At 46.5% G+C, this 23,692-nt stretch overlaps 1 protein-coding gene across 1 annotated transcript; it reads right to left on the minus strand.

Moving 5' to 3' along the window:
* Positions 1–1,497: 1,497 nt before the first annotated feature.
* BOK (BCL2 family apoptosis regulator BOK) lies at positions 1,498–22,862 on the minus strand. Its single transcript, XM_002193909.7, has 5 exons — positions 22,489–22,862; positions 21,253–21,590; positions 17,371–17,499; positions 7,811–7,974; positions 1,498–2,613 (listed from the first exon to the last, which is right to left on the minus strand). Exons 2-5 carry the CDS (start codon positions 21,473–21,475, stop codon positions 2,488–2,490), a joined length of 642 nt encoding a protein of 213 aa, XP_002193945.2. The 5' UTR covers positions 21,476–21,590; positions 22,489–22,862; the 3' UTR covers positions 1,498–2,487.
* Positions 22,863–23,692: the final 830 nt, after the last annotated feature.

The following is a 23,692-nucleotide window of genomic DNA, read 5'->3' on the forward strand; positions in this document are numbered from 1 at the left end:
TTAACTCTTTGTGTTCCTTAATAGATCCTCTGATATCACTTGTTGACTGAAAAAAAACCAAAACCCCATAGCCTTAAGTATTACATTTCAAAACAGCACCTGAATTGAGAAAGGTCTTGCCAGTCCAAATAACTCCAGTTCAATCCATGAGACACAAAGCAAGCTGGACTTCATGAGCTGTGAAGCTGTCCAAATCAAAGTCTGCACACGGCCAGGGTATGTCCAGAGATCCAAAGTCTCCTTTTCCTTTAGGTCCTTTAGCACAAAAAATCTGCACCCCCCTGCTATGGACTATAAAGCTTTTAGTGCCTCTGCTGCAGACTGGAAGGGATCCTCTCTCTGCTGCTCAAAGGTGATTAATGTAGCTCCCCATGTGTTCTGTACCTGCTCTAAATTTCCATAGCCAGATCTACCAAGAATCTAAGGAAGAAAATCCTAACTGTAAATGATGGCAGCAAAACCCCTAATGCCAATATGTCAGGAATTTTTAAAAAAAAAAATATTCCTCTGGCAATTTGGTTTTATCTGGGTAATTGCTGCAAGATTTACACACATAAAAATGCCCCAGCTTCATGGCACCATCAGCTGCATCTACACTGGCAACTTCATCAGTGTAACCCACCCCAAAGTCTCTGCAGCCACTGTCCAAGGCAGCACACAGCTCTGATGTGGAATGGGAGGGTCCCTCCTTCTCAGTGAGTGTTTCTGTTGAAGGACTGGGGATGGGGAGGTTGCCCTTGAAGGGCTTTGATCCACAAGAAGTGTTTTGCTACTGAAAATGTACTCATAGACCAAGGAGGCACAGCATTCTTCACTGTGGGTGCAGCACTAGGGGCAAAGCTGGGCCTGGCACCTACGTGCCAAGGCATCAGCCAAGGTGCAAAGGGCTGGAGCAGAAAAAGCAGGAATGTGCAAGGATCTAACGCCTACACATCCTCTGCTAGAGTTTCTGCTGGTCAGAGCACAGCACTACTAACTGTGAGTACAGACCTGGCCCACAGATAGTACCCAAAAGTAAAGGTTTGGCTTTATTCTCCTTCCCCTCTGTCACTCCTGGAGGAAGAGTAAAGCCCCTCTAAATGTCTGGGAGGGAAATCGGGGGGAAAAAAATCAGCAAAACTCCCTATACTGCCACATGTTCTTAATCCACATGTTCTCAATCCACATATTTTTTCTGTGCCTGGTGCCACATTTTTGGGAGTAGGGCACTGAGCAGGGAGTCTCTAGAAGGTTTTGGCAGTGAAGAGACTGCTGACATCAGGGAGGCCCTGCATCTGTTGGTGGAAACAGCATGCTTCTGACATGGCAACAACATGGGTTAAATTCCAGGCATGAACCAAGCAAGTCATAGCTTTAACATGTTAACATGCTCTACCAGGGGAAAAGCTGAAGTATTTTTAGCATGGCCAGAGTGTTTGTCTCTGCACTGTTCTGCCCTTTTTTGGAATTGTTATCTCTGCTCTGGAAACAAATACAATAGCCTTTGCAGCAGTGAAATACCACTTATTTTCTTTTATTGTTTGCCACAAGGAAGACTATGAGTTGTACTTCAAAGAGATTAAAGGAGAAACATATATCAGCTACTTTCAGCACAGCTCACTGCTTTTACAATGCCAGCCAGTTCACTTGCTGCTTCCCTATTTCTGCCCATGCCCCCCAGCCTTTCCTACTTACATGCTTAGTTCTGACAGAATCTCAGTGGAGAAAACATTTTTTTTTCATGATGAAATTCCATTCTGAGCTGTTGCTTGAAGGCACTGCCCCTTGCTCTCCTGTTTGACTGGGGTGACTGGTGCAGTTAGAGGGGTCAACAAAACACACATTGCTCTGTCATCCTGCCCCTCCCACAGCTACTCAGACCAATCTCCAAGACATGTCAGGGAGAAGCATGTGTTGACAGATTATTTGGTTTTATCTCATTAAAAACCCACCATGCTATGCTGGGGCAGAACCCAGCAAGTGAGTTAGGGATAAAGGAGGAAATGAAATTTAAGCACAAATGTAACAACAAGAATCAACACAAGGCAAGTCTGAGGACTGAAAGGGAAATCACATGGAGTGAAGGAGGGACTCTACCCCTCTCCTATTTTCTTATCCCATTTCAAATAATATTCCCTTCCTCCTCCCCTCTGCCTGGTGCCAGCAGAAGCATGCAACACAGCCATGAGGAGCAGCCATCTGACAGTCCCACGCTGCCCAGGGACCAGCTACACCCAGGCCACACATGCAGGTTACCCAGGGAAACAAGATTCTTGGAAGGATTAATGGTGAGAGAGGCTCAAGTGGCTGCAAATAGGAGACTGTGGTTGATCATCTGCTCCCACTTGATGGGAGAGGAGAATAAGCCTATTTTTTTTGTCCCAGTTCTTCTCTTCCTCCTCTTCAGAGATTGCCACTACCAGTCTGGAACTACTTCTCCAGTTACTTCTTGTTGCTTCTGGAATGGGAGAGAAGGTGGGGCAAGGGGGTGTGCTTGGCAACTCAGACTCATCTCTCAGGCAGCAGGACGAAGAAGATGGCCTTGAGGAAGTGACCAAAACTGCAAACAGCAGCCACGAGCCAGTGGGAGCGAAGGTTGGGGTCAGTATTCACCACACATTTCGTGATGTCTGCCTAATGAGGAGGAAAGAGAGATTGTCAGAGAGATCCTGAGAGACCACCTGGCATTTGCACCCTAAGGAACAACTCACTGTCGCAGCATAAAAGACTAAAGCTTGAATCAGTTATGTACTTTGGTCTAGTACATGTTATATGGTAGTTGATAAACACTTGCCATGTGCTATATAGGTCCAAAAAAATTTTGGCAAAACACTGTGGAAGTATTACCTTTCCTATGGTCCTGGAACATTCCCATTATAACTTTCATAGGTTATTGTTCAACTGCTCCAACACCTCGTATGAGAGGTTGATTAAATCTGTGACTATCCCCAGCCAAAAAGATTGAGCTACTGCACCAAAATCTCCTGTGCTGACTCCTGATAACTTGCATTTACTTTCCTCGGTCTTTACAGCTTCTTTCTTTGACATTTACTGCCAGTGCAACTGCTGCCATTGCCAGGTCAGCCACTTCTGCTGGGACACAGCCCACGGCATGACACCACCCCTGCTGCAGCACCAGGTGTTGGCTCTGACACTTCCACACACCAAAAGTTATTAAATCAGGCTCAAGAGCCCTGCAAAACACCCTTTCCTAATTCCCCAGCAATGAGGCAAAATGTCCCCCTCTTCTGCCATCCCTGGGGAAAGAAATGCTACAGGAAGATTATCCAGCACTTTCCATTTTGGATAGCTAAATACAACTTTCTTTCCCTGTTCAAAAGGTCTAGGAAGCCTCAGCAGTATCAGCATTCCCATCCTTTTCTGTAAAGCCAGATGCTTCCCAGAGGTTGTCCTGTTTAATATCAGCTCAAGTTGCTTGTACATTTTCCCTTGCCTTAATGCTTTCTTTGGAAGACATTCAAGCAAGCCGTCCCCCAATTTAAATCTAAAGCAAGGCAAGCTTTGTAGCTTTGTTTGTGGAAATATATATGCCAGCAGAGATGCCTCCCAGATGTGTGGGCCAGATTTAAAGATCACTTGGGTATTCAGTTTCAAGTATTAATGAGAAGCTGGACTGCAATGATTTTAAAAATTAAAACAAACAAAACAACCAAAAAAACCCACATCAAATGGATAGAAATAGGCTCTTGGCTGGCATGGGAAGGAGAAAATGGAAAATATCGAGAAGGTGAAGAGAACAGGACAGAGGTAGAGAGAAAAATGCATTTTTCTGGTGCAAGAATCAAAATTAAAAGCTTTGTCCATAATGTAACTGAGTTCTGGTTAAACTCCAGCTTAGCACAACAAGATATGGACTGTGGTTGTGAAACAGGGGGTGCATTGTTAGCACATCAACCCCATGTGGTTTTCAGAAACAGCTTTTAGGTACCAAATGGGAACAATAATCACATCACAAGGATGGCAAATATTCACAGCCCCAAAAGCTTTTTCTTTACAAGCTTAGTTGAGCAGACTTCCAAATTTACCTTCTGACATAAGTCTCTCATTGACTGAGCACAGACAAGTGAGTCTCAACCCTGAGGTGTTCCTCCCCAAAACAGGACACAAGAGATGATGGATGCTCCAATAATCTTCTCTATTCCTTCTGCTTGTGTCAAGACATGCATGAGCCTTGCCTGACCAACCTTGGTCATCACAAGAAAAAAAAAAAAAAGGGGCCGAAGGGACAAATCCCAAAGTCTGGTTAGTGAGTACAGCCACACTAACCAACCCCATAATCACCTACAGATCAAAGCTGTGCTGGCAGCAGCCTCCTACATTTTCCAGCTCTTTCTTGTTCACCAGGTCTGGAAGGCTAGCCCAGTGCACCTCACCGCATTGCTGATCTCCTGGGAGCATCAGGAGAAGCTGAGCTCATGAATAAGTGACAAGCAGAGACTGCAGAAGGAAGGAACACAGAGCATGCAGTGATGGGAAGGAACTGGATGACAGGGGAGAGCTGAGTCAGCACCAAGGTGTGGAAATAGTGCTGCCTATAGCTGGAAAAGACAGACAAACACAGCAAGCAGAGCCAAGGCCAGAGGATGCTGCAATGTGGTACCAGTGGTTACAGGAACTGATCTGTATTGTGGAGGAAAGTAAGGTGGGTCTCCCTGAACACTGCCAGCAATGGCATAGCACACTCACCCTATGTGCATTTGAAAATAGTCTGAACTGACTCAACCTGTCAGATTCTAGCAACCTGCAGGGGGTCATGTTTAAAACACACTTGTTTCAAACTGTCCCTTTAGCTGAGAGAGGTCATGACACACAGATACCTGTCTGAACACACATTTTGGAGTACCTGATCCTTGAGAAACGTAACCTCCAATGGGCTTTAGTGCCTCGTGAGCCAGTACAAGGCCCACAAACACTGGGTTGGTTACAGCTGGAGGGGGGTAACTGCCAGATGAGAAAACATGAACTCCTTAAAGCCCTGCTCTGTTCTCCCAAAGGCAGTGACCTCACTGCTCTAACCAAGGGGAGCTGCACTCAGAAGCTCTCACAAATTTCTATGGGGCTTACTTAGATAAGCAAAATTGCTCAGCTGTTTAACAACTGCCTTAGCTGTTGTTATCCAAGTCAAGCCTACCTGATAAGGCAGTGGAATTGAAAACTTCAAAGCCACTTAGGGCTCTTTGCTTGGTCAGGCACTCATAAACTGTTGCAATGGCAGTTTGATATTCTATGTTAATTGTTCAAACAAATTCAAATCACGTACACTGTTTTGTAGAAAATGTTTTGTACACTGCTAAAAAAAATTACTTAAATCTTTCTATTCCATTGTAAAGCCACTACTTAGGCTGCAAACCCTTCCCAAGAAGAGATGATGCCTCAAAGGTTCTTTCTTGCTCTTTCTGTGAGGTTTGCATTGGTTCTGCAGTCTTCTTCACCCTATGGAAGCAGCATGGGAACCTGCTGCTGAATGAAGAGCTTCAAATGCCTTTTCAAAGTCTCCATGGTGTCTTTCCTGGACCAGCTCAGGGTATTGGGGTTACTCTTGGCAGCCTCAGCCTAGGCTGATGCATAAGAGATGGGGGCCATGTGAACAAGGATGGCATGCCAGGACAAACCAACACAAGCTAAGCCTGGCAGTGGGTGGCAGGGTTCCACCAAAGAGCTGTTTGGTCTGGCCTGTGAGTGAACAAGGCTGGGAAATTCCTTGTTGCAGTGCCTAGATCAAGAGGAAGAACATTCAGGGAGGCACAGCACAAGATGGGATTAGCAGCCTTTCCCCAGACTGAAGGGACCCCTCGTTTCTAGAGGGAAAGCATTTCCTTTTCACAGCTCAGAGCTGCTGATAAGGGTGTTGGAAATGGGCTGTATCAGAACAGCCCAGCAGCCTTCACAGTCTTGTGCTTGATGAGGGGCAGTGAATTTGGCTTCCCTTCCTCAGGGCCAGATCCCAAGAGCAATCAGCATGGATTCAGCAACTCCAATAGGAATGTGATGTCCATCTAAAGAGGGATGGCTGGCAGAAGAAGCCAGTGGTGGACTTATCTCCTCAGCTGCACAGAACCAGTGCTAGTCTGGAGATGGGTTTTGTAGCTTATTTGCTATGCAACAAATTTTCCAAAAATATCGTTTTGGAACTATTCAAGCATTCTGTTTTGAACTCTAATGAAGCAATACAAAAATTAAAACAAGATGCTAGCTTATCAGAGCATGCAAGTTTTACCAAAACAAATTAAAAATAGCTGGAAACTAGAAAGAGATGTGTTTGTACACAACAGTTCTGTTTTAATGAACGTACATCTTAGGGGAAAAAAAAAGTTTCAGAGAACACATATCAAGCAGCTCTACAGGCCTGCAATTAAAGTAAGACTCAAATGGTACTGAGGCAGGGACTGGCATTCACAGGCAGGAACAGTGCTGCTTAATCCCAGGATATCCTCTTCACCTGCCTCGGCACAATTAATTTTTGGAACACAAAATGAAACCGATCAGTGCATTCAAACCAAAGGTTACTTTTAGCCCAACCAAACAGTTCCCTGAGTCAGCTGACCTCGAGGTAACACAGTTTTAGAGAGGGCAGGGATGATTTAAGGTAGGATGGGTACTTCGTGAGTGCAAGGGATCCAAAACCAGAACAATGATACTTTCCCAGTTCTTCACACTCCTGAAGAAATCAGGTAACTGAACCAGCTACTGACACAGTTGGGAAGCCTCAGCACAAAGGAGCAATACTAAGTTTGGAAAAAGACATTCCACTCTCTCCAGATCTCTATGGGTGAGGAGCCTGACTATTTCCTGACAGCCTAGAAATAAATTTCACCTCTTGGAAAAGAGGAAATTTTCTGCTGTGGCTCAGTCTGGAAAGAGTGCATGCCTTGGGAACAAGATGTCCTATGAACTGAGTGGTGTCATAGGGCAATATTTTGCCCCAGGTAGCATCTGCCCAGCAGCACACTAGAGGATCCAAGGACTGTCTGTGTCCCTGCACATGGAACCTGGTACATACAGACACCACCCAGCTGCCAGCCCCTAACACAGCCAGCCAGTCTCTCCAGTCAGCTGGGGAGGTCACTGGAAAGGTATTTAGCTATGCCACAGCACCAAAATAAAGATCTTACTATGAACCATCTTCCACAGGAACCAATGCTCACATTAAGTACAGAAAGTCCAGTGCTTAGAGGTGAAATGAGAATTAAGCTGGCAGGCCTAATTTTTTGCCAGTTTCTAGAAAACAGCTGGCCAAGAGTATCACAGAATCAAAGAATGGTTTGGGTTGGAAGAGACCTTAAAGATCATGCAGTTCTACTCCCTGCCATGAGCAGGGACACCTTCCTCTAAAATCAGCCTGCTCCAAGCCCCATCCATCTTGGCCTGAACACTTCTAGGGATGGGGCAACCACAGCTTCTCTGGGCAATCTTGCCCGTGTCTCACAGGAATGACCCCACAGTGTCCCACTATGACTGGCTGTTAGCTCTGGGGAAGATCAGGAACACAAAAGGTGCTGGTGGGTCAGAACCGAATTATTATTATCATTATTTTTATTGTCATTATCATTATGTCTCAGCTATGCAGGAAGCTGAGACAAGAATAACTGATGATTTTGAGGATGGGACCACGAGGCAGTAACTGAGTTAAATAAGTCTAGCACAGGTGTAAGGTGTAAGTACGACAGACGTGGCCACAGCATTGTGAGAGTGAATCTCACACAGCCTTTTTCTGCATAAATCTGCAGAGAGCATACTCTCACTTTCATTAACTGGGATATTTTCTGGTCTGGACATGCAGAAACAAGTCCAATGAGACAGCATTTCTTACCCAGCCTCCTCTCCTTTTCAGCCATGTCACCAAGGTCTTGCGGACAAACTCTCCGAGGCAGTCCACGATGGTGTGAACCATGGCTGGCTGCGCGTGCCGCACGCAGTCCACTGCCAGCCCAGCTGCCACGGCATAGAGAGACACCACCTTGCCCCACGTGATACCTGTGAGAAGGAAGAAGGCCATTCATATTTACACACACACTCAGCTCAGCCTGGAACAATCAGAGGAATGGCTCTGACTCTCATTACACGTGTCCGTGCTGCCTGCATGCAGCCACAGTTCTGTATGCTCTCCACATGGGGGAGAAGAAATAGTAGGGGACCAGAATAGGGAAAACTCTCCACATGGAGAAGCAGAGTGAGATAATATGAGCTTGCTATGGCTTGATTGCCTCTCAGCAATGGCTGCACAGCTTTGGAAAAAAAGCAGCCCAAAGGCACCAGTGGGATAGGGGAGATATGCACTGCTATGTTTTGCATTGCCACTGGCTCTCAGCCATGCACATGCTGCATAGGAGGTGACAGAATTCAAATCATTTGAACAACCTGAGGGTTTTGTCTTCAACATAAAGCTTAAACACCCTTAGATAAAGCATTCCTGTGTTTTTCTAATCACTGTTCCAATGTGACACTCAAAGCATACAAGATAAACATCTTCAGTTCTATAATGGCACCAAAGAGAGGCAAAGAGAGGCAAAGTTATGGGGCCAAGATGGTTCACAGAATCAGAGCTGGAATAGAGGAGTCATAGAATCCTGAGCTGGGTGGATCCCCAAGGATCATGAAGACCAGCTCCTGGCCTGCAAAGGACACTCCAACAATCCCATCCTGTGCCTGACAGCTTTGTCCAAATGCTTCTGAAGCTCTGGCAGCCCTGGGGCTGTGATATTCCCTGGTGTGCCTGTTCTGTGCCTGACCACCCTCTGGGGAAGAAACCCAATCTAACCCCCATGACACAGCTTCATGCCATTCCTTGGGTCCTGCTGCTGCTCACCAGAGAGGAGAGTGCCTCCCTCTCCCCTTGCACTCACGAGGGCTGGTGTTCTCTTCAATGTAAGGACCAGGCCTCAGTCTCCACCTGAAAAACAGGTAGAGCCAAGGCTTTGGCCACTGCCTACTTAACATTGCCTGTGCTACTCCACTGAAGACAGTGCAGGGGTGGAGAGTCAGTCAGCTATCTAAACCCCCAGAAGACAGCCTTCCTGCCAGGCTGACCTGACTGCAGCAAGTGTTCCACAGAAGTTGTCCTAGCAGTAGTGATCTTCCTGTTGGTGTCAGCGGTAAGCACGGGAGCTCAGCTCTAGGTACCAGCCAACCTCCCAGGGGCTCCCCTGCACCTCACCAACACCCCTGGGCATAAATCCTTCATGCTCAAACACTGCAGTCAGAAATCCTTCATGCTCAAACACTGCAGTCAGCTGCCCCTCATCAGGCTTCCCTCAGGACCAGTGGCCTGGAAACACAACCCTTTCACTCCCATGCAGAACTGCTGCACAATGGCATATCCCCCTTGTGATTTATTATCTGTAATAGCCATATTTATCAAGCATACTGTGAAGCATTTTACAGTGCTGGGTCTCTGTAGAATCTGTCCAAAGTCTCTCCCAAACATAGGCAGAAGCCTGGTGAAGTTCTAATATTTAAAAACCACAGAAAACTGTTCTCGCAGGGTTGCAGCAAGGTGAGAGGATGGAAAGATGTGTGCAATGACTAGATCTATGGATCAGGAGGGGTTAAACACACCATTAGAAAACTGGATGTGCTCAGCATGCACAAATACAATTTAAATGGGGTAAAGAGTCTCTCTCTTTCCTTCCTTGCACTCTCAGATCCCCAGGCAGCCTGAACCAGCTCTGGAATGGAGCTCCAGCCTCCTCACAGCAGTTCTCATTGCAGCAGAATACCCTATATTTCTTTAGAAAACATGCAGATTTCAGAGCATTTCCACAATTCTTCCACTTGGTGCTTCAGAAGGGACATTCGCACTAACACTTTTAGGAATTGCTTGCTTTTCTTTTCCTTAAATAAAAAAAGAACTAAACTTTAGACGAACCCTTCAAATGTCAGCCACAGGAATACCTTGTTAGACCAAAGAAAATCCATTCAGTGTTACAAAAAACCTCATTTTTCATGACTAATGTAAGATAAAAATCTACAGATGAACCTTTTGTGAGGCTCTCAAATCCTGTGTGATACTCTGTCTTTCCCCAGAACTATCCCTGAGATCAGAGGAAGTCATTAATGTAGCTAAAGTGACTGTTCTTTTGGTTTTATTTGCTGAGCAGACCTTGCGGTGTCCCTGACACCAGAGCTGTCACTCAGGAAGTTCACTGCCAGTTTGGCATTCACGCTATTTATCTGCCTTTCTCACATTGTGTGTCACCATGACAGCCAGCAGAATGAGCCAGGAAGAGGCTATGAAACCACAGAAGATTAGACAGAGGGGCTCTCCCTGCAAGGAAGAGGCTGTCTGAGTGCAGGTCAGTACAGTTCTACCTAATGAAAAGAGGCTTTAAGGGGTAACACTCCTTGCTGATGATATATTCAGGACCAGAGCCTCAGCTGGCTTTTATTCAGCTTTAGTATAAGTCAGTTTTACAGTTCTCCATCCCTGCAGAAATGTGGTTCCCTGCATTCTGAGTTACATAACAAAAGTTACCCAAAATTCCAGGGAATAGTTCACTGGCTTACTCCCAAGCTTTTGCTGACAGCACTCTTCAAATATATGAAGCAAGTCCATTAGCTGTGAGTTGTTTACGTGGCAGTAACAAAGACTGACAGTACTGAAGTCACTCTGGTACAGAAAGACAGCTCCAGTCTTGGTTAATGTTGTTTTGAACCCAAGCCTCACTTTCCAGTAGAAGAAAAGTGTATCAACCTGTGAAAGACAGAGGCTCAAGAGACCATGACTTCCCCAGCATACAGGAAAGCAGTTTGCTCTAAGGCACCTGAGTCCAGAGAGGATGGAGAGGAAGCCCTTCAGCTCCAGATTCCCTGCCAAGATTGTTCTGTAGTGGTGCCTGCTGCAGGACTTACATGAGATGATTGCTTCCCTGGCCCGTGGAGAGACCTCTCTCCCTTTTACAGCAGAAAGAGAACAAGTTCTTGGTTAATGCTTATAATTGTGATGGATGTGGAGGGCTCAGGGGTCACATCCTCTTTCCAGAGCATGCCCAAAGGGGTCAAACCAATCCTTCAGTCTGCCTTTCCTGTTACTGGCAGAGTCAGTCCATGGGGGCAGGAGAGGAAGGCATCCCTGCCTGATTTCCATTTGTCTGAAGTCCTCTTGCCACTGCTGGAGGCAGAAGATGGAGACAGCAGGCTGGGCTTCTCACTCACAACAGCAGGGCACAGCTTATGCTCTTCTTCTCACTAGATATTGTAGGGAGCAAGGGAAGAGAAGCACCTCCAACACCTGGGCCATGCTTGTGGCCAGGCCCCCTGCCCAGGAGGGCTCCAGCAGCCATCCAGCCACAGGCAGGAGAGGGCAGCAGCCCCAGCACCCTCCTCTGCACTTTCCCAGGACACCAGCTCCATGAATTTTCTCTCTCAAGCACTCCCTTGGCAGGGGCAGAGGAGCACAGTTACTGAGAGGGCAGTGCCTCTGTCCCCTGTGATGTCCAGGCCAGGTTCAAAGTGACACTAGTGTCACTAGTGCATCTCAGCATAAGCTGGAATTGCATCTGGCCACTGCACATGAGAAGCAAAAGCACATTGCCTCGCTCCAAATTCCTCAAAAGGCCTGGCTGTCATCCACACTGGGTGAAACAGGCACTCATCACCAAGCAAGACAATCCACTCCCAGCTTCCCACTGCGTGGATTAACATGCACGGGAGCTAACAACAACAGGGAATGGAAAGCTGGTCCAAAAAGAAGCAGTCAAAAGAGAGAAAGCTCTGCTCACAGACATGGAACAAAAGATATGGAAAAAGTGAAGGGCTGCTTAGAAGGCAATATAAAAAAAAAGAAAAACAAGTTGCACTCTTTAGGCCAGCCATGGAGCTGAAGGTATGTAAACACTGCTGAGCCCCGGGTAAAATGAATTAGCAGAAGAGGAATGCTCTTGAAAGTGTTCCTGCTCATATGAGCCTGTCTGCCCCAGGGGAGAGATGAAGAAGCCATGAGACACGACTGTGCAGTCTCAGGGCACCACACAACCTGAGGTTATTCAAATAAACTTTCCTCTGTTCCACTCAGCATCAAAGTCTGGCTCACAAATTAGACCTTAAAGAAACACCATCCACTGCTACACTCCAACAGCTGGGAGAATGCAGCCAGACACAACAAGCTTTGGTGGAGAGAAAAGCTGAGAGGGGTGTGCACAAGGCAGGAAGCTCAAGCCATAAGGCCTAAGTGATGAGGGAGCAGCAGGATGCATTTTTAACAGCATTTCAGAGAAATCCAGAATGGTCTGGGTTGGAAGGGAGATCAAAGCTCATCTCATCCAATCCCCTGTCATGGGCAGTGTTACACCCCAGTCACTTAATTTCACGGTTAAAACCAAGGGTCTTTTGCTCTGCATAGATGCAAAGGAGAAAATCCCAACCAGAGATTTTCAAGAGGTAAAAAACACATGAAAGTTTGCTGGCAAACTACAGAAAATTAAGGAACATTGGCAAAAGAGTAAATGCAACATAGCATCACTTACCATTGCATAGACTTAGCCCACTGAACATAGAAAACCTTTAAACCCATGCAATGTCACGTTCCGTGAGAAGAGAGAAGAAAGGGAGAAAAACAGAAAGACAGGAAAGATATAGAAAAACAGACATATAGCTTTAACTCCAGTTCCAGTGATGTAAAACTCTGAAGGTAGGGTTAAAGGACAATGTACTTGCCTCGTGGTCAGGCTTCTTAAAGCTTTGGCCCATCCTGGGCCTTCGTCCCAGGTGGCACTTGCAGTTTCTTGGACACACTGGGGCTGCCTTCAGGGTGCCATGGCTGACAGACACTGCAGGGTTGGGGTACAGGTGCCAGGGCACCAGCTCACCACAGCAACGTCTGACCCACCCCTACCACGCATTCCAAGCATCCTAAGATGTCTCAAATCAGATTTCTTTTTCCAGTCTCTGACAGGCAGGGACACCTTCCACTATCCCAGGTTGCTCCAAGCCTCATCCAACTTGGCCTTGAACAGTTCCAGAGAGGGGGCAGCCACAGCTTCTCTGAGCAACCTGTGCCAGGGCCTCACCTTCCTAGGGAAAAATTTCTTCCTTATATCTAATCTAAACCTACTACCTGTTTGTATGAAGCCATTCCCCCTCGTCACTCCAGGTCCTTGTAAAGAGCCTCTCTCCAACTTCCTTGTTGGCTCCTTCAGGGGCCTGGAGGCCACATGAGGTCACCAGGAGCTTCCCTTCTCCAGGTGAACAATCCCAGCTCTCCCAGCTTTTCCTCCCAGCAGAGCTGCTCCATCCCTCTGATCAACCTGGTGCTTCCTCTGGACTCTCTCCAGCAGCTCCAGGTCCCTCCTGTGCTGGGACCTTCAGGCTGGAGACAGGTCTGAGTGGGGCAGAGGGGAAGAATCTCCCCCTCCCCTGCTGCCCACACAGGGGGATCAGCCCAGAACACAGGCGGTTTCTGGGTCCCAGTACACAGGGCTGGGGCATGTCCAGTTCTCACCCACCAGCACCCCCAAGTCCTTCTCCCAGGGCTGTTCTTGATCTGCTCATCCCCAGCCTGGACTGATCCTGACCTTGATGCAGATGCAGCATTAGCACTTGGCCTTGTATAACCTCATGAGATTCCCATGGGTCACTTCTCAAGCTTGTCCAGGTCCCTCTGGATATCATCCCATCCTTCAAGCGTGTCAACAGCACCAGTCAGCTTGGTGTCATCTACATCCATTTGCTCCTGCAGGGAAGGTGCTTTCTCCTCAGAAAGCATTTACCCTACATTCCTGTTGCACAGGGTTCACTTCAGCCCAGGCACTCTTGATGAAAAGCCAAACCCAGTAAAAACCGGGCTGAAAGCTTTTAGAAAGCCCTCATGCCTAGCAGCTCTCACAAACAGGACAGAACTGCTTCCTTTAGGAAAGGAAAATGCCTCCTCCTTTTCTACTTCTGTTCTTCCACCCAGTGACCACTTCCTTCTGGCATTTGTTTTAAAATGTAAGGAAAAAGGTCAGCTTAGCCAGGCTCCAAACCAAAGCTTGTTCAAGTCAGGGGAATATCTCCTGCTACCTTCAGAGCAGCTTTGAACCACTGGTAACATCAGAGAGATGATGCTGCAGCTTTGAACCACTGGTAACATCACAGAGATGATGCTGCAGCTTTGAACCACTGGTAACATCACAGAGATGATGCTGTTGCAGATCCTTTACCACCAAAAGCAGAGCAGGGCTCTGCAGCGCTGGTCTCCACACATGTGGGCTCACCTCACCCTGAATACCTCATGAGTTGTTTGGAAGCAGGGGAACAAAATACAGCTTGAGCCTAAAGTCTCTTCTCCCAGATGACAAGCCATAGGACGAGAGGAAATGGCCCCAAATTGCACCAGGTGATGTTTAGATTGGGTGTTAGTAAAAATTTCTTCACTGAAAGAAGAGGCATTGAAACAGGCTGCTCAGGGCAGTTTTGGGCTTAGTCAAGACTTGTAGACAGTGTGGACAGGAAGTGAGCACAGACAGATCTACAATGTGAAAACTCAAAACCAGACCAGAATGTGGAAGATAGACATGTAAAAGACGAAACAGAAAACCTCTCTAGAAAAAAAGGGTCAAAATCCCCTGCTTCCTTGCTGGAAAGGCATTTTAAGTGACTAGTAGGCCTCTCCAAGCTGTCTAAGCACTGTAGTGACAGACTGTAGCTGTTTTCTTAATAAACTTGGTAATTGGCATGAAAACTCACCCTGAACTTGAGTGTCTGGTTTCCTTTGCTCAATAAGAGCCTCTTTCCTCTGAAGTATGAAAAAAAAAAAAAAAAAAGGAATGAATGTCTGGCTGCTACAGCCAACTCCAATTTGCTGGATTTATTGTTAAATGCTGAGTTTTGAGACTGCAGCAAGATCCAGGGATGTTAAAAAACAGCAAGCTCCTACCCCTCTGCCACTCAGCAACCTTCTACCTAGAAGAAATTACATTAACAAGTGTATAAAAGCAATTAAATACACAACTCCCAGTAGAGATGAGAAAGAATTAAGGACAGAGCATGGAGAGCTCTGGGAAGGTTTGAATCAGCCCCTGTGCAACCAGCACAGCCATTTCTGCAGCAGGGTGGCTCCAGAGGAGGGGCTGCTGCCCATTGTCAACAGAGCTTGAGTCCAAAGTCTCCAGCATTGTCAGCCTCAGAGGGCTGAGTCCAGATTCTATTCTTAATATCCTGAAAACCCAGGTTTAGAATGGTGAGATACGATTTCTACTTTAATTTTAAACTACCCACACATTTGGCTCCTGAGCTGAGAAGTTGAAGAACACAAAAAAAAATTGCAGCTCTCCATGAATTTGTCAATATACACTGAGAGCAGAATTCCCAGGAGGCAGCAGGGTTATGCAGCATCACAGCACACTCAGTGTGCTCCACCTGCAGCATTCCTGGCTTTGCTCTCTGTGTCACTGCAGCTCTGGAGGTAGCCCAGTCCCAATGCAGTCAGCTGTAGTCACCCAAGATCACCTGCAATGCAAATTGCACCTGAGCCTGCCAACCTGACTGTTGTTCTCCTGTCAGCCTTGACACCAGTAAAGCTCAGCTTTAAGACAGGGCACCTGCACTTTGTACATGGCCACACTGAGACATTCCTGCCATACTTTCCCAGCTCTTGCCTTCTGAACTCATAGACCCTCCCAAGCCAGCCCAATGCAAAGGCAAGCTGCAAGCCAAGCATGCTCTGAAAGGCTGTTGAGGGGTGCAATATCAGCCACACAGTCCAATTCCATCCATTTCCAATGATACAGCATCAATTTCCCTAGTCCAGGGAGGAAAATCTGCCCTGCTCAAACTGCCAGAAGCTCTGCTTAGGCAGTTCCTCTCAGAGATCTATTTTGCCATCTGTTATGATTCTGGGGAGGATCTATGCCCTCCACCACAGGTCTTCAGACCTTCTGTATGCCAGGGCTTCTCCAGAATGTCAGTGGTACCAGATGAAGAAGCACAGTTGATTGTGAGGATTAAAAGGTTTTGAGTGAGGTAAACTATTTGAAAGCACAACTGAAACCTGGACTTCTATCCTGTAACAACTACTGCCAAAGTGACACGAGTCCCTGCATCCTGTGGCACTTCCCATACTATTGTCACTGGTTCCAGTGGTTTCATACTGCTATCCTGCTAGCAAGCTGATTTCTTTGGGTTTTTTTCCCTTTTTTTGGTTTTGTTTCCAATCTTTAACATCTACCATCCCTTCCAAAGACAAGACATTGCAGAAAACCTATAACCGTGTCAGAACCTGCCTGACATAAATCCCTCTAAAAGGTTTATCTTCCCTCAATTCCCACAGGCTGCTTTTCCAGTTGTGAGCAGGGACTGTTTCCAGCAAAAGCTGAATGCTTTTGACCACCATCTCTGGAACCAGTCTAACAGCAGCAGCAGAACATTCACATCTAAGCAGAGAGAAAGCTCAAAGCACCTGCTCATCTGGAACAGCCTTAAGGACCAAGACTTCCTCAGCATGAGAAAGGAGAAGCAGCAGGTCTCATTGCAACTCTGGGTGTTGCTGTGGGAAAGGAAGCCAGGAGAACAGGAGCACTCTTGTGATGAGCTGATTCTGGCTCCCAGCATCAGCAGCATGAGCTGGAACAAGGGAGACTCCCATGCAATGAATCTTCTGCAGCTGCCAATGGTGAGCAAAGAAGCTTGGAATGAGTGACCTCCCTATGCAATGAGTTAACAACCACCTCCTAATGAGGAAGGGCAGGAGGTGCCTTCTAGAATGAGACAGAACCTACTGGGAGGATATTACAACCCGGGACATTTCCCTGCCAGAAGAGAGGAGCTCACATTAAATCATTAAAGCAGGGCACACTGCCAAACTGCCCACAGCCCTTTGAGAAAGCAGGCCCCACCTTGCAGCCTGTGCCTTCTCTGAGAAAGGTGTTGGATAGTATCCATTTCTTGACTCAGAGATGGGGCAATTGAGAGGCATTTTAAAAACTTTATTCCATTTTCAGTCTCATAAGAAGGGTGAGACAATACAGATGTTATAATTCATGCTATCACAATCAGAAGCCAGCTATTTTCAAATTGCAGTACATTATAAGCATTTTTTGGCCTATCAGCTTTTTACCATGCTGTAGATGCCTTATAAACCAATAATCTAAAACTACCCCTTGTGGGTCCCATTGTAATGCATCTTTCATAGTTTTATTTCTACAAAATATTTAGTCTTATTTGTAAGGCTAGTCTTTGAAACTTTTCTTATCTCTATTTCTCTCTCAACAACACCTATCCTATTCAATGCCATTTCCAAATAAACATTTCTCGTCTCAAAGTTTGTATACAAACACATACTACGTGGACCTTCTATCAGGGCCTGAGAACTCTCCACAAATCCATTTCCCACAAGAGGTGGCTCCATGCTGCTCCTGTGCACCCAGCCCTGCAGATGTGTGTGTCTGGGCACCGTACCTGCGCTGAAGATCTGCGCGGCCACGGCCAGGAAGGCGTCGGACACCACGGTCTCGGAGTGCAGCGAGATGTTCAGCTGGCGCGCGATGTTCCGGTAGACGTTGGGCCGAATGTACTCCAGCTCATCCCCTGCCAAAAAACAGCCAGGGCTCAGCACACACAGCACCCAGCCCTGCTCCCACCACAGCTGGGGTCACTCTCAGGCAGAGTCTGAAGGCCAGCTCCACCTGAGCAGAGTGCTTAGGGTTGTTCAGATGCAGTTCCCTACCCTGGGACTCCTAAGGGGAGCAGAGGCAGGCAGTGGCCCTGTCCCAGTGGTGTGGCTGCAGCAATCCCTGACAGAAATACTGTTCCCAGGCTGGCTGCCTGCCTTTCCTCCAACACAGGAGACAGGCCTCAGATAACCAAAGCCATGTCATTTTATTTCAGAAGTGAGAAGGAGGCATGTACATCCATGTAAGCTTTTGAGAGATACGCCCTTCCTCAGCACCCCATCAGGCTTGTACAAAAATGCCTCAAGTGCAAGAGAGCAACTCAGGAATGCTGAAGGTTGATGAAAGCCAAGGATCCACCCAGAGCTGCACAACATTAATTAAACAAAGAGGCTGACAGCTATTTTATGCTCACACAGGCACTTGAGAGTCAATCTGGAGTTCTTTCTCCCCTCCAAATGGTTAAAGAGATGTTCATTTGCATGGCTGACTGCTCAGCAGCAAGGTACCTGACACATACAGAGGTGTACTTTCACCTCCAGAGTGCTTTCTGCCCAGCTGGGAATGGCAGGAGGTGTTAGGCCAGCTTGAAGATCAAAACAAAAAACACCAAGGACAAGCAGAGAACCTCCTCCTAAAGGACTGAGCTATGGAGCTTGGGAAACAACAGTAAAGCTTTTCCTGTTGTAGCAAAACAAATAGTTTTTGAGTAGTAGAATTAATAAAGCCCAGTTCCCAAGGGATTTCTCTCTCTGCAGAGGTTCATGGATATTTAATGAAGGTTGCACAGCTGCTGTAGGAGCATGACACAACGCAAACACCACATGGGACCAAGCTCCTTTGTGCACAGAGAACCCTTTCTGGCTTAGATTTAGGACACACTGTGCTCTTCTCCGGCACAAGGGTGCTCTGGGAAGAGGAAGAGGTATCCCAACAGCTTTATATCCCACTGCAAGACCCAGGTGACTTGGCCCAGCCAGAGGGCAACTGATCTTCCTCAAAATTTCATTTATATGAGAGGTAAAAAGAAAATTGTTACTGCAATCAGGATCTTTTTATAGAGTATTAGTTACTGATCCTTAATTCATTTATCTGGCACTCAGCACAGGCAAAACCCAGCTCTACAGAATTTCAAAGCTGAGCTCTCTCAGCCCTTTCTAAGTAAGAGATTGTCCCTGTTTGACAGAAAGAGGAAACCTGCCAACACATGGTAAGCCTTGATAAGAGGAAATCTTACTTGGACTGCTCAACAGCTGTTTTCTCCTCACAGGCAGCACACAGGCTTCCTGGTAAATGTCAGGAAATGGGGATAGCCCTGGTTAGCTGAGAGGGGGGCACAGGAGCGTGGGATCAGCACTTGGTAACCTGCCACTGCTCCAACTTCCAACAAGCAGTTCCTGGAGGCCCCAGATGAGATCAGGGTTTGGTTGGAGGCACATGTGCCCTGTTTTGCAGCAAGGCACATGGCAGGCAGGAGCATCCGGGGAAGGAAAGCACAGGAAAGCATTCCCACACATGGAAGCCACCCTGCCCCACCAGCCCCAGGACCTCTACATTGCTGCTGGTCTCCAATGTCCTTGTTCTGATGCCCAACTTCGCAACATTTTGGGGGCTTCTCCTCTTTTCTCCAGTGATTATGGAGGAATTAGCAGGGCAGCAGTAGCAGTTTCCATGTGAAGCTCATTGCAGTGGTCAGAGGGCACCTCCCTAGGTCTTGGCCTGAGGAAATACAGATAAACCAGGCCTGTGACAGATCCAGCAGGTTGGTCTGGGGTGCCTCATTTGGCTATACCATTAGGCTTTACCGTGTCTGACTCATTAATTGCACTAATTAGCTGCTAAGCCTCACTGATCTGATGGAGTCTCCCTCCCTATGACCTCCAACAGCATTGCCTGTGCCCAGGAGTTCTGCTGGCCTACCAGGCAGTTCATCAGAGTCTCTGTGTGCAGTGGGCTAGGAAATACTCCAATTTCCCATCTCCACAGGCTTCTCAACACTATCATGAAGGAAAAAACTGGTCCTGCTTGTTGCACTGCTTAGGAAGTGGCTAAGGATTACCATTCCTGGCAGGTGGCTGGATGCCAGCTGGCCTCGTGGTCGTTAGAGCAGCAAAGGGGAAAAGAAAGACAAGTGGAGTTTCCAAAGAAACAGGATGGAAACTATTCTTCATCTTAATGAAGAGGACTGCTCACCTTTCTGGTTGCATGGGTACCACATGGTGCTCTCCAAACCGATTTGCTCAGAGAAGGCACCAAGTTCCCGGGACTATCAGCCAAATCTTTCCATCTGGACAATCCAGGAGACGCCTTCAGATGCAGTGAGCCACCTGCTTGCCCTTTATCATGTTCCTGGCCACCCACAGAAGATTGTGTTGAAAGCACATAAATCTCAACCCCCAGTGCAGGCAGAGAAGAAAGGGAGTACAAATAGACAGTAAGATTGACAGAAAACCAAAAAAATTCCCTCAAAGACCAAACAACCACTGGAAACAAAAGCAGAATCAGCACAGAAGAGAAAAATTGAAAAAGAATGAGTTTTTTTTTTAAAAAAGTCCATTAAAACAAATACAGCTATGTCTTAAAAATAAACTTGGGATAATATCAAACTGATAGAAAGGGAAGAAAGTGGGAACATCAGCCCTGGTTCTGACTTTGCTAGGCCCAGCTAATGCTTACTTCACCAGACCTGTTTGAACTCTGATGTAATCAAATCAGATGCAAATGCTGGTGGTAGTTTCCAGCCAGATGTGAGCTAATATACCAGCCTGCAGGCAAAGAGGGAGGTTGGAAGCAGCTTCCAAGAATAAAGGTGCTGGGTTCCCAAATGACAAACAGCTAGACTTGAGCACACAGGGTGCTACACAACCCAAAACAAAAGGCCAATCAACTGTTAACATTAAAAAAGGTGCTCCTGGTACAAGCTTTAAAGCATATCTTCACGTCCCAGCCTCCAGGCAGGACCTTCAAATTGCTCTCCCTGAAGCCCCCACAGTTACTGAGCTGTAATGGCACCAAACGGCAGTGTATGCCAGACAACATCAACCAACTCCTTCTTGCTCCAGTAAAAAGCAAGAAAAATTCAGGTCTTACTAAGGTAGACAAAGGAAAATTAAACACACTGTCATTAAAAAGCAGCTTTTGTACAATCTCTAACAACACATTTCCTAAGCAACTACCCCCAAATTAAAGCTGGGTGAGCTACTGCTGAAGCCCAAGTCCAGTGGTAGCAGTCCCCTAGAAATGCCAGATGCATTGTGGCAATTAAGTCACTCACTCTGGAGAATACACTGCAAGTCCAGTTAAAACACCCAGCTGAGAAAGACTGCTCAAAGTACTGAGAACTGTTACATAGCTGAAGACCTGTGCACACAGAATCAGTTTGCTGCTGGGCTTTCTTAGACTGATTTGTGATTTTGAGCTGTTGCAAGTCCTCAGAAAAATGTAACTTTGCCAAGAAACCTGAGAAACCCTGTGCTGAGCAGTGTTCCAAGAGACTGAGGAAACTCAAGCAAAGGAGCTGTTTAGGAAAGATCACCAAAACCAAAACTAAAAGCCAAAAGCAGAGAAGGAAAACCTCTGTATCATCACATGAGAAGCCTCTTCCAGAAGCCTTATCCTGATCCAAATCACTCCATCCAACTGCAGGTCCCCCCATGCCAGCAGGACTCACCAAGTCGTAGCAGTATGGTGGACACCTCGGCCAGCTTACCCCCAGGCACTGGGGCGTTGTACTCGGGTTTGCTCCAGCTGACACCCGCCTGAATCAGCCTTGAGTTTATGTAGTCTCTGCAGAGAGCCTTGGCTTGGGACACAAGCTCTTTGTCAGTGGGAGACCTGTCAAAAACCTCCATCACCTCTGCAGCAAAGACTGAGGAACGGCGTAGCACCTCCATCCTGGACTGCTGGACCCACAGCTCTGCAATGGGAATCTGCAGGAGCTGTCTAGGAGTCCTCAAGGTCTGTCAGAGCTCCCAGCAGCTCTTCTCCACAGGCCAGTTCTCGTTTTAGCTGGCAAACAAAAGCAGCTGTAAGTCCTCTAGCATTGCAAAGATGTAAATCAGAAGCTCAGGAACACAGTTATGCTGAAGTCAGTAGTATCACATTTGCAAAACATTTGTCTTAGTCCATCTTACAGACAGGGGGCAAAGTCTTGCATCTTTCAGCCACTGACTATCCCTGGCAGCATGGTCCACAGAAGGGCTGCAGTTTGGAACTCTAAAAGTGTTTTCTCTTTTCCCATTCAGATTTGGCAGCTCTGGAATTATCCATCAGAGAGACTAGACAGTCAGAGCATGGAAACACTTCATAGAATGTGCAGACAATCTCATCTTGTTTCAATTAAATTGAAAAAAAATAATAAAAAAAAACAAAACCAAAAAAAAAAAACCCAGAACCCCAAATATCAGTTACAATAACCTCTACCAGATGTCAACAGACATTCCAGCTCAGTAGGTCACAGATCTTTCTGAAGAAATTGCACTGTTGCAAGAACAAGGGTATGGGAGCATTGGAAAGGTCTCATTGGAGACAGTTTTCTGAGACATATTCTCAGTTTAAGTTTTGGTTCTGCCACGCTTTTCCCCCAAAACAACATGCACACTACTACTTGAAAACATGTAGCAATAGCAGAAAAAGCAAAACAGAAAAGTAGATTTTTGAAAGGGTTTAAGCTGTGAATGCCTAAAGGGAAACGTCAAAATTTCTTCAGAGGCATCTGAATTCATCTGCTGATCTGAGTTTTTAATCCAGTGCTGCTTTTGAAGTCAGAGTCAGACCAGTCTTTATTCAGAGGTTAATAAGTGCATTTTTCAGTCTGCATTTCAGTTTCAGCCACCTACTTACAATGACAATTTTCAAACAAAATACAGCCAGTTATCTCAGTTTGCTCAAGGAAAAATATATTTACCTCTCATGTTGCACTTTTTCCCCCTCAGTGATTTCTTTTTGGGTTTGGTTTCACGTTTCTTTAGAAGATCTGCATCACTGGACACCTGGTTTAGGATTCATAGGTTACTGCCACACTTCTCTGGAGAGCACCAGCCTCTTCTGCTGTGCTTTCCATAGGGCTCATGGAAGCGCCTCCTTCCCGGTCTCTGTCAGCCGCACATCCCGGCTGGATCCACCGAGATCCATGGGGTTTGTTCTCCTGATTTTAAGGGACCCAGCCGAGAGGAAAGCTTCTGGCTTTAGCCTTGTAAGGAAGATGAAATAAGCGGGAGGTGGGGTTGCTATACCCAGAGAGAGACGCTCTCTCCTCCCCTTTCGTCTCTCTTAAGGAGGCACTCTGCTGTTCTTCACTCGGCTTCGTTCAAGGACTCGGCTTCAGGGTGAGGATGAGAGCATCATTTCACCCATGCAACAGTGATGAATGCACTGCTGAAACAGGAATAATTCCTGCTGGATTCCCAGAGCAGCTTCTGCAGAGTTGATGTTGGCCAGTCCTTTTCATACGGTAGCCAAGTGGGGGGATTGTACGCTGTCATATTCAGCTGAGGGTTAGTCCTACCCATTCAGTCACTTCCATCATGTTGGACTATGTCCTTACCCATGCAGGGGGTTGGAAATATATGATCTGTAAGGTCCCTTCCAACCCAAACCATTCTGTAATTCTATAGTGATTTTATGATTAACACAGAGAGCCACAGCTCAGGGCTAAGGTAAGCAGTGCTTGCAACTCCCCCCGAGCTGTAAGTAGTCTGTTAAAAAAAATGAAGTGGCTTTGTTGATAGGAAATAGTTTATCCAGAATGAAGTGTATTGCAGGAACTTGCCCACTTTATCTTAATGTACTATGAAAAACATGTCAGTGAGTTCCAATGTATTTATAAATTAATTTCAACATCAACTTCTTGTTGCAACATTATCATATTGATGCCACAATGTTCAGCTTTCTTCCATGTGCATGTGTTATACCATTTCATCTCAATAAACCACATACAAATTCTGGCTTTCTGTGTTATGATTTGAAACAATAGACATTTTAATAGCAGAAATTTCCTGCAGCCAAGAAATTCTACCAGACCAAACACAAATTCTCCTCAATAATACTTTGTATATTAGCAGCTGGATATTTGGTATGTTTGAAACACAATTTTCTGAAAGGAGGTAAGA

Source organism: Taeniopygia guttata, chromosome 9 (assembly GCF_048771995.1).
Source record: "Taeniopygia guttata chromosome 9, bTaeGut7.mat, whole genome shotgun sequence".
Taxonomy (NCBI): Eukaryota; Metazoa; Chordata; class Aves; order Passeriformes; family Estrildidae; genus Taeniopygia; species Taeniopygia guttata.

Bases quoted from the DNA above. Each gene is read 5' to 3' on its own strand.
- BOK (XM_002193909.7), bottom strand. From the start codon at position 21,475: ATGGAGGTGCTACGCCGTTCCTCAGTCTTTGCTGCAGAGGTGATGGAG. The intron at 17,500-21,252 runs GTGAGTCCTGCT...GTTTTTTGGCAG, and splicing joins CACCATACTGCTACGACTTG to GGGATGAGCTGGAGTACATT. The intron at 2,614-7,810 runs GTAAGAAATGCT...CCTCCTCATTAG, and splicing joins TGAAAAGGAGAGGAGGCTGG to GCAGACATCACGAAATGTGT.